At 35.4% G+C, this 10,648-nt stretch overlaps 1 protein-coding gene across 1 annotated transcript in view; it reads left to right on the forward strand.

Moving 5' to 3' along the window:
• LOC106478222 overlaps nt 1-10,648 on the forward strand; it is a gene marked incomplete at its 5' end in the record, with an annotated part of 87,069 nt that overhangs the window by 16,963 nt on the left and 59,458 nt on the right. Inside the window, one exon of the mRNA XM_013938748.2 lies at nt 412-523. Coding sequence (XP_013794202.2) covers nt 412-523 — 112 coding nt within the window. The remainder of the gene's footprint in view (nt 1-411; nt 524-10,648) is intronic.

A 10,648-nucleotide genomic window follows, 5' to 3' on the forward strand; every position in this document is an offset into this window, starting at 1 on the left:
CTATATATGTGTGTGTGTGTGTGTGTGTGTATATATATATATGTGTGTGTGTGTGTGTGTGTGTGTGTGTGTGTGTGTGTGTGTAAATATAATAATAGTAATATCCATGGATTAAATAAACCGTTCCTCTGTGACGGCGTGCAGCACTAGAAATTTATATTTAAGTTTTTATTATCAATCATCCAAGTTCAATGTTATAGCAAAGTTCAGTCATTTTAAAACGGTTTTATGAGGATTTTTTAATCACATATACTAGTACAAAATTTCAACGGCTAAGTGCGTGTATCGGGCTAGTTGAGCAGGAATGAACATATGATTTGGACAGTGTAACTTCGAGATGTAAACGGTTCTTTGCACATACATCTATGTGAAATAACAAGGTTTATTTTCTCTGTGTTTTGTTGTTCTTAGGTCTTGCAGCAGTGTTCGGATGGACGTTGGAAAGGCATCATTTTTCATAAAAAACACACATCTCAGACAGGTTACTTTCCAGCAACTGCTGTTCAGCTTCTAGACCGACCAGGTAATTCACTGCTTCTTGTAGTTTTTCTTTTACACTGTCTTAATAGTTTGTTAGCATACATGAACAGCAGTGTTCGGATGGACGTTGGAAAGGCATCATTTTTCATAAAAAAACACGCATCTCAGACAGCTTATTTTCCAGCAACTGTTTGTTCAACTTCTACACCAACCAGATAATTCACTGCTTCTTGTAGTTTTTCTTTTACACTGTCTTAATAGTTTGTTAGCATATATGAAACTTAAAGGCTGCGACTGTAGCTTTAAGATTGCTGCAACGTTTATGTAACTTAAAATTCACAGAAGTATCTTTATAACCACGAAGTTAATACAGTTTTTTTTTCTATAAATTTGAGGTTTAAGTTTGCCGCACAGTATTAATATTATACTAATATACTAATGAGTATATTTTTATAGAATCTATATATGTACCATGGTAGTTCGTGAGTGCCATTAAAAAGTGTTTTTGTATAGAATCTATGTACCTACCACGGTAGTTCGTGAGAGCCACTAATTAGTGTATTTATATAGGATCTATATACCTACCGTGGTAGTTCGTGAGTGCCACTGATTAGTGTATTTGTATAGAATCTATATACCTACCACGGTAGTTCGTGAGTGCCACTGATTAGTGTATTTGTATAGAATCTATGTACCTACCACGGTAGTTCGTGAGAGCCACTAATTAGTGTATTTATATAGGATCTATATACCTACCGTGGTAGTTCGTGAGTGCCACTAATTAGTGTATTTATATAGAATCTATATACGTACTGTGGTAGTTCTTGAGTGCCACTGATAAGTGTATTTGTATAGAATCTATGTACGTACCGTGGTAGTTCGTGAGTGCCATTAGTTTGTATAATTGTTTGTTTAACGCCATCTGACTGTTCGCGTGTGGCTAGCTAGATATTGATGGATATATAAACTGTTTGTAAGAAACATGACAGAACGCATTAGCGAACTATTTTGAATTATAAATAAAAGGTGTAATAAATAATATATAATAAGATCTTACACTTTCCAATATTATGAGCGTGGTTCAAAAATGCTTTCTGATGTAAATTTTCTATGATATACGAGGTCCCCTATGGCCTTACAACTCTAAAATCCGGGTTTCGATTCCACCCGATGGACACAGCAGATAGCCCAAAGTGACTCTGCTCTAACACACAAACAAACAAGCACACATCTGAGAGAAATTAATGTTGGATATGAAAGAATGCGAGAATCGCTTTCTTATGTTTTTTTTTATATATATACATAATAGTAATTCGAGAATGGTCCCTCACTGCTGACTTGCCGTATTTGGTAACCGAATTTCTTCCTCCGATATCGAAATGTTCATGTAACTTTGTGCCGTACTCTACTTCTGTCTTATCTACTGTGCAACGGTGAAGTTTTAACCTTTCACACGAAACGTTTTTTTTTTTTTTAAGTAAATAGTTTTACTCACGTGACAGCATCCAGTTTGTTTTGTATATAAATTTGTGTAACGGGAAACTTGAGGAAGAAACTCATATTGAGATATTTTTCAAAGACGAAAATAAAATGACATTTGTCGTTATGCGCTAATCTCATTCACAATGTGTGCGTCAGTTCATTTACTTGACAAACAGGCACGTGGAACACGACCCGTTCTTCAAATACTTAAATGCTTATTTACTCCCCCCCCCCCTGGAGATAACTGAAATATGAGATATGTAGCAGCTGCTGCTTTTCTTTACGCATACATAAAAATATATATGCGACGCTAATCCCTATTTTCGATATTATCAGACATATAGTGACTGCTTCTGTCAATGTACTGCAGTTCGAAACCGAATTATCAAATATGGTATTGAAAATAGGGCGTCATTATATGCTGACCATTAAGCGGTATCGGGTGTGAAATGAAGTAATCTTCTATCGTGTGAGTGGGACTTGGCTGTTTGAGTGTATGAATCAATAAAGTGCCCATTAAATGGTTTACACACGTGTGTGTGTGTGTATATATATATATATATTGTAATTATTATGTATTTCGTTTTGTGTATAAAATCTTTTATTTCCTATAACCTTTAAATGCTAATATCTTAAATAATAACACACAAAATAAATGTACTTAAATACAAATTGGTAGTAATTACGATTCACTTACTTAATCTAGTACACACAGTAACAGTTCTTGTTCATGAAATTTATATATATTAAGTAAGTGAATTGTAATTACTACCAATTTTTATTTAAGTACCTTTATTTCGTGTGTTATCATTTAAGATACTAACATTTGAGTGTTGTAGGACATAAAAGATTTTATACACAAAACGAAATACACCTAGACCACTGTCATGTTTGTCATTATCCCAACCAACCTGTTTAGTCCTGGTCGTAAACGAAAGGCCTCGTCGGCACTGAGTGAATATGACAGATGTAGTGTGATTGACACATTATTATTGCTTTTACTCACAAGTTCTTAAAATTAAAACATGTCCTTCTTTTTTTTTCTACACGGTAGTTGCTTCACGTAAAACGTAGAGAGTTAGATAAATAATATGTGTCATTATGGTTTGAATTTTAAAAATAAATAATGATAATTACACTGACTCTTTTTTAGCCCTTCACTTGTGGTCATAAACACAGAGAAGTAGTTAATTCCAGACCTTGGTTAAAGTCGTGACGTTGAACATCATCACCCCTCCTACAAAACAACAGCTAAGAATTGATATTATATATATATAAAACTATATTTCCCTTTATCCTCCCATCACATGCCTCGACCCCCCCCTCTCTTCCTTGGCTCATATGGACGCGTCTGAGTCTTATTGTAGGTAAGCTTTTTGTATTTACAAAGAAAAGGGGAAGAAATACCGTTCTGATGCTGACTGCCGGGAGCTTTTAAAGAGGGTGGACTTTTAGATATAGAAAAAAAGCGAGAAAATTACAAAGGTCATTTAGGCTTAGTTCCTTTTCCACACTTTTCTTTTAGTGCAGCCTAACGGTACTAGTAACCTTATAACAGTTATAAACTTATAGGTGATTTAACAAAATATATATATGGATACATCTGTAATCCTAGCACGACAAAATTAGTTTTTGCTTGCCACGAAATCTCCAACTGAGTTAATATACCAACTCTAGAAAAAAAAAAAAATTAAAATGTTGAAATAGTCATAGTGTGCGAAGTTCTACGAATTTCAGTTGCAGATGTGTTCTGAGAAAGCAAGAGAACGGAATTGTGAAAGTGGACCAGACAAGGCCACATAATGACCCTGATGAGTACAAGAACAAATAGCGTTGCAGCACGAGCTTTTTGCAGTCTCGCCGGGATCAGTAGTTCATTCGAAACGGATGTGTACATTGAATAATAATACGAGGGAAAAGCGTGACTCATTCTATGTTGTTTGAACGAAAGAACCATGCTACTTATCAGGTACTAGGCTTAATTTTGAACTTTTCACCCTGGTATTGAACAATAGAAATAGAACGATAATAGTGATCTTTAATAGCGGACTAGGTGATTTTAGAAATTGCTTTTTTTCTTATCGAGTTCTTATCATTACATAGCCATTCAGTTTAAACTCAACAATCGTTATAAAGCTTCTTGTAATGAGGCAGAGAATACGTAGTTTTCGTGCTAGCTCTTGTAACGATGGGGAAGAAAAAATAACATCGAAAAATCATAATCAACGCAAAGTACTGGGTAAGTACTGTTTTACTGACCTCGTTTATAACAAGTAAATTTCTACGTATAAGTTGTATAGTTTACGGTTAACAAACGAAAAAAAATAATGCTAGCAATATGCACAAGCCAATAACAACACCCGATGTAGTTATTTAATACTTCATGTATTTGTTGCTCTGTACTTTTGTAGATAATTACGAAGGAGCCAGTAACATCACGTTAACTGTTGATAATTCGATACTGAGAGGTGAAATTAAGAAAGAGGAGCTCTGACAATTCATTTTATAAGCAGTACGTGGTGTAGTACAGAGCAAACAGTTTTTACATAGGGTAGTACATAGTAAACTGTTTTTACATAGGGTAGTACATAGCAAACAGTGTTTATACGTAGGGTAGTACATAGTAAACAGTGTTTTTACTTAGGGTAGTACATAGCAAACAGTGTTTTTACTTAGGGTAGTACATAGCAAACAGTGTTTATACGTAGGGTAGTACATAGCAAACAGTGTTTATACGTAGGGTAGTACATAGCAAACAGTGTTTATACGTAGGGTAGTACATAGTAAACAGTGCTTATACGTAGGGTAGTACATAGTAAACAGTGCTTATACGTAGGGTAGTACATAGCAAACAGTGTTTTTACTTAGGGTAGTACATAGCAAACAGTGTTTATACGTAGGGTAGTACACACCAAACTGTTTTTACGTAGGGTTGTACATAGTAAACCGTTTTTACGTAGGGTTGTACATAGTAAACCGTTTTTACGTAAGGTAGTACACAGCAAACACTGTTTTTCTAAAAGCAGATCATCAAGCGTTAAAAGCCATAGGTGTACAAAATTTTTGATACAAGTGAAAGAACGAAAAGCCTTAAAAGCTTTCTGTCACCTTTAGAGTTTGTTTTTTCATACAAATACTTTTTAGGTTGTTGCATGCTGTTGCTGAAATATACATATATCGTGTGTATTCAACTTCTGAACCTTCATAACTACAGAACACATACATATTTACGCACTGTAAAGAGATTATAGATTACTGAGTATATTTTATTGCCTCTGTTTTAATAACGTCTGACTGAAGTTAACTTCATAGTCATTTGTGCTAAAACATTAATACTGATTGCTATACCTAATATCTGTGATGAAACTTGACGTTTGTTATGTTGTGTTTATAATCTCTTTATTAAACCAGTTTATCATTCTTCAAGTTAAGTTTGTTGACGTAAACAGTATTATCTGATATCAACGTTAATATGTCTCCCGATTTATCAAAGGATTTTAACTAAACCTTATGTGATCATTTAAAAAAAAACATTATCGTTAATAGCCTGCAATTTCGCTCAAGGACTATTTGTAGATTATTGCCAAGTCTCGCCCGAATCGTGTTGGCCCATGAAAGGTTATTCAATATCAAAGTTTATCTTTTAGAGGTAGACCAAGTTTCATCGGTGTGTATATGATGATTTAGAAAAACGACACCACCGCTACCAACTGTTACAGCGAAAATGTTGAGAACACCTTTCTATTGCTAACCGTAACTTGCTTAGCTTTAGACAAACGACACCACCGCTACCAACTGTTACAGCGAAAATGTTGAGAACACCTTTCTATTGCTAACCGTAACTTGCTTAGCTTTAGACAAACGACACCACCGCTACCAACTGTTACAGCGAAAATGTTGAGAACCCCTTTCTATTGCTAACCGTAACTTGCTTAGCTTCAGACATACGCCTTGTGTAGTAAACTATGTGTGTTGTTTGTACTTCGGTAAAAGTCGGTTTGTCCTAAAACAATCTTCAATGTACCATTAACTGAAGCAGGAACAATACAAAGTTCTTTCACAAAAGTGTCTTGTTTGTGAAGTAGTGTTTCGTTGTTTTAGTGTTTAATGTTTTTTACGTAGGACTAGATAAAGGATTGTTTCTTCTTTCTTTATCGCCCTGCTTCACAAACATACTCCATTTGAAGTAACTGAAGTCACTGCAAACAATCCACCAGCCTCAACTGTGACCACCTGTACTTTTCGTAGAGAAAATTGTTCCTGTTTTTTAACAATTGGTTTTGAAAGCAGACCGTTTTCACATTAGATTACCTTTGTATCTCAAAAGCTGTTATTAAGCATCGTCCACGACTAACGAAGTGGTGGAGACATTATAACGATTTGTATCCACTGTAGGCCTTGTAATCGAAATTGGTAGAGTAATAATAGAACTATGGACGAATGCATAATAAAGATCTATACATGTCGAAGTATTGAATATCTCGTAATGGTTTGTATCCACTGTAGGCCTTGTAATCAAAATTGGTAGGGTAATAATAGGTGTATAGATTTTTATCATGCATTCGTCCATAGCTGTCGAAGTATTGAATATCTCATAATGGTTTGTATCCACTGGATACTTTCTCATTTAAAATGATAGGATAATAATACGCACTTTTCTTGCGCTAGAGTTTTTGAGTGAACCGATACAGTGGCTTATTTTTGGTGCATCTTATGGCAAGTTCCCAGAACTTTAGGTTGCAGAAGGTGTTCTGTCTTCATTATCTGATAAGATACCATTGCAATATTTTGAATCTTTTGAGGTGTACATTGTAATGTTTCATATCTTCATAATAAGTCTGATATCATAACACCAATTTACATCATGGTGTTTGAACAATTTCCAACACTAGCATTTTTATAGATTCCGCCTGCAACGTGATGTTTCAGCTTCTTCAAAACTAGCTTGATCATAAGATTGATATAAGTTGTGACGTTTCAAATTTCCTAGCTGTAATCCTCTGTACAGGATCGATCGAAAGAGTAATATTTAGATTCTTCAAAACTAGTCTGATTCTACATGTTTGACCTAAGTTGTAATATTTCAGATTTCTCGAGACTGGTGTGATCATAGAATCGATCTACAGTTTGCATAATGTTATGCAGTTGTTTTAGAAATACCCATCATATAAAGCGTCGTAATGTGTGGGGAACTTTATACAGTTTCTATGTCATCACATCAGGAATCGTTTGTTTGTTTTTGAATTTCGCGCAAAGCTACACGAGGGCTATCTGTGCTAGCCGTCCCTAATTTTTCAGTGTAAGGCTAGAGGGAAGGCAGCTAGTCATCATCGCCAACTCTTGGGCTACTTTTTTCCAACGAATAGTGGGATTGACCGTCACTTATAACGCCCCCACGGCTGAAAGGGCGAGCATGTTTGGTGTGACGGGGCAGGAATCGTTTCGTTAGATTTTAATTAAAATCTTAACAAACAAAAACAACAACAACAACAACGTATGTCAATTTATCACCCCACCCCACCCCTATGTATCCACTTGTCACTTCCATTGTACATACATAATCTGATTAAAACACGTTTAACAGAGTAAGACGTGATATAGGTGAATGATGTAGGTCGGTGTGAATTATAAATAAAAGTCACATGTATCAAATTCAAGAACTCTTTTAAATATTCTAGTATCTTTATACGAATCTATAAGTGAAAAACAAAACAGGAATTACATAATACTAATTGATAAAGCAAATAATAAGACTTCAGAACGTAAATAAACTATACTGATTTAGTAATCACTTATTAACTATTTCAATATCAATATATCAGGATTAAAACTTCAATAAAAATAAAGTACTGAATAAAGTAATATTTTGAAATAGTAATTAAAAAAGAATATGTTTGGTACCTAGTATTTACGCATATTAAAAGCCTAACTTTTCTTTATAACATATACATGTTTAAAAAATATATCTGTGTTGTATCATGTTCACAAGACTGTAGAAGCCCTACAGATATGAAGTTTTAAACTCGACCCCATTTTGGATCAAGTTTGGTGTCAAAGAAGTTTGCTTCTTGTGAAAAGACCAATAGCAAATTAACGACGTTATTAAAGTTTGTTCCAAGACTCGCAGTAGTTTGCCATATGGACTACGCCTGATGTTTATACAATTGAATAATATTCCTGTTATTGTACGCGTTTAATAACGTAATTGTCTTGCGATTTAGGAAATTTCTACGCATGACAAGAACCATGTCTTTACTTGAAGGACATTGAATTGTTGAAAAGTGTTCATAAGAGGGCTACTAGTATGGTATCTGTGATGGAAAGGTTGTCGTACGAAGATTGGTTTATATCTCTGAACTTGTTTTCTCTTGAAAAAAAGAAGAGTTATAAGGAATTTTATAAAGTGTTTAAGATATTTAATGGAATTGACAGTATTGATGCATCATTTTTTTTTTCGTATTCAATCGTGAAAATGGGTAAGACTAGAGGACACAAGTGTAAATTTTGGCAGGGCAAAAGTCATCTTCAGCTAAGACAACTTTATTAAAACATCTATTTTCCGATCATTATTTAAGACAGCTTTATATTTTTAAGAGGGTGGTTGGCCTTTAAATGTGGTAGATGCAGTTAATTTAAGATAGTTTAAGGAAAGGTTTCATAAATATATGAATGATAAGGGCTGGCTTCGAGTTTTTTTTCAGTGCTTAATATGATTTAGTGGATAGGATGACCTAGATGGGCCAAAAGGTCCCTTATTGTTTTTTTTTATGTTAATTTATGTCAAACATGTACTGATAAATGACCTAAAATTGTGAATTGTAATAAACCTAGGTAAATCCTCATAATTTATCCTAGGCTATAAACACATTAGCAGTAGCATTTCTCGACCTGATAAGTATGCTTTATCTTTAGTATTTTCAACCAGAATGGCGACACCTCCAAAACATGGGCTAAGTGGTCAGAGACCCCAAGTTCCAGACGCATCTATCCATAATTTGGAACTGCTGACCAGAGTTACGGAACTGTTAAAAGATTGGATATTGTTTGTTTGTTTGTAATTAAGAACAAAGCTACACAATGGGCTATCTGTGCTCTGCCCAGATTTCAGATGTAGGTGTGATGATGTGGCTTATATAAGATAAAACGGTGTTTATTTCAGCAGTTTTACACCTTAATATATGTAATTTGTATGAAGACAGTTGTTATGTCAGGTGCTTTACATGTTAATATCTGTATTTTCTATTAAAGTGTTTGTTTCTGGATATTTGACACGCAAGATCTGTATTATGTAAACAGTGTGGTTATTTCGAAATTTAAGGTTGCGCATATGTACATTCTGTACGAACAACGTTTACTTCAAGTCATACTCGTATAGTAGTGCTTGTTGCAAAGTTACTGTGACTAGGCGTAATCCAACAGTTAGCGTGCCGGATTGTGGATCTGAAGGTCCAACGAGCCACGATTTGGCGCTGAACACGTTTCACACTTTCAGCTAATGGAGTATTGTAACAGTCATTTACGCTCCTCGATAAAGAATGGCCAATTAGGGTACAGGTGCTACTGGCTAATTGCCCTCCCTCTGATCAGTTTGTTTGTAATTAAACACAAAGCTGCACAATGCGCTATCTATGCTCTACCCACCATGGGTATCGAAACTCGGTTTCTAGCGTTGTAAATCCGCAGACATACTGGGGGGGGGGTTTTTAAAATGCAAATTTGCTACAAATGCTGAAGAAACGACACGCGTACTGAAAAAAAAAAGGTTTTTAGTGTTATAAGCCCTGAGAATTACTGCTGAGGGATTAAAGGGGGGGGGGGAGCAGACTTAATGACGGGCTAAGCGTGAGTAGCTCACAGTTTAATTATTACCAGCTTCTAGCAACCCTTAACCCAATAACTGTTGTATAAACGCCACCATGCGTTACATCGGGGTTTAGATACCCGCGGCAGACAGGGCACAGAAAGCTTGTTGTGTAACTTTGTGCTGAACAACAAACAAATATATCTTTTATTTTATTTTATTTCGCAGCTATGATTATTGATAACAAGTAGTAGTTAATATTTGACAGAACGTTACCCGGTTGCAATTTTGTGAGCTTCAGTAAGTTTGTTAATTATATTTGATAAGTACTCTTGCATACGTGAAATTCATTTGTGTATAGTTCAAATATAAACTGAGCTAGTATAGTTTCATCAGAAGACTAATGAAGATTGTGTGTTAATGATTGTGTGCGTGCTCGTGTAGCGTAGAATTTTACTAGCAAAGTATCAGTAACTCGCTCTACAAATAGTGATACTTGTTAGATTCGTGACATGTCGGCCCGGCATGGCCAGGTGGTTACGACTCGCAATCTGAGGGTCGCGGGTTCGAATCCCCGTCACACCAAACATGCTCGCCCTTTCAGCCGTGGGGGCGTTATAATGGGACGGTCAATCCCACTATTCGTTGGTAAAAGAGTAGCCCAAGAGTTGGCGGTGGGTGGTGATGACTAGCTGCCTTCCCTCTAGTCTTACACTGCTAAATTAGGGACGGCTAGCGCAGATAGCTCTCGTGTAGCTTTGCGCGAAATTCAAAACAAACAAACTTATATGAATTTATTTTCTTGACTTATAATTCAGCTAACACTACAATAACTCTTGCGATTTTGTGATTATGATTTTTGCCCTTATGTCAAGAGCTTTGAAA

Source organism: Limulus polyphemus, unplaced genomic scaffold, assembly GCF_000517525.1.
Source record: "Limulus polyphemus unplaced genomic scaffold, Limulus_polyphemus-2.1.2 Scaffold191, whole genome shotgun sequence".
NCBI lineage: Eukaryota > Metazoa > Arthropoda > Merostomata > Xiphosura > Limulidae > Limulus > Limulus polyphemus.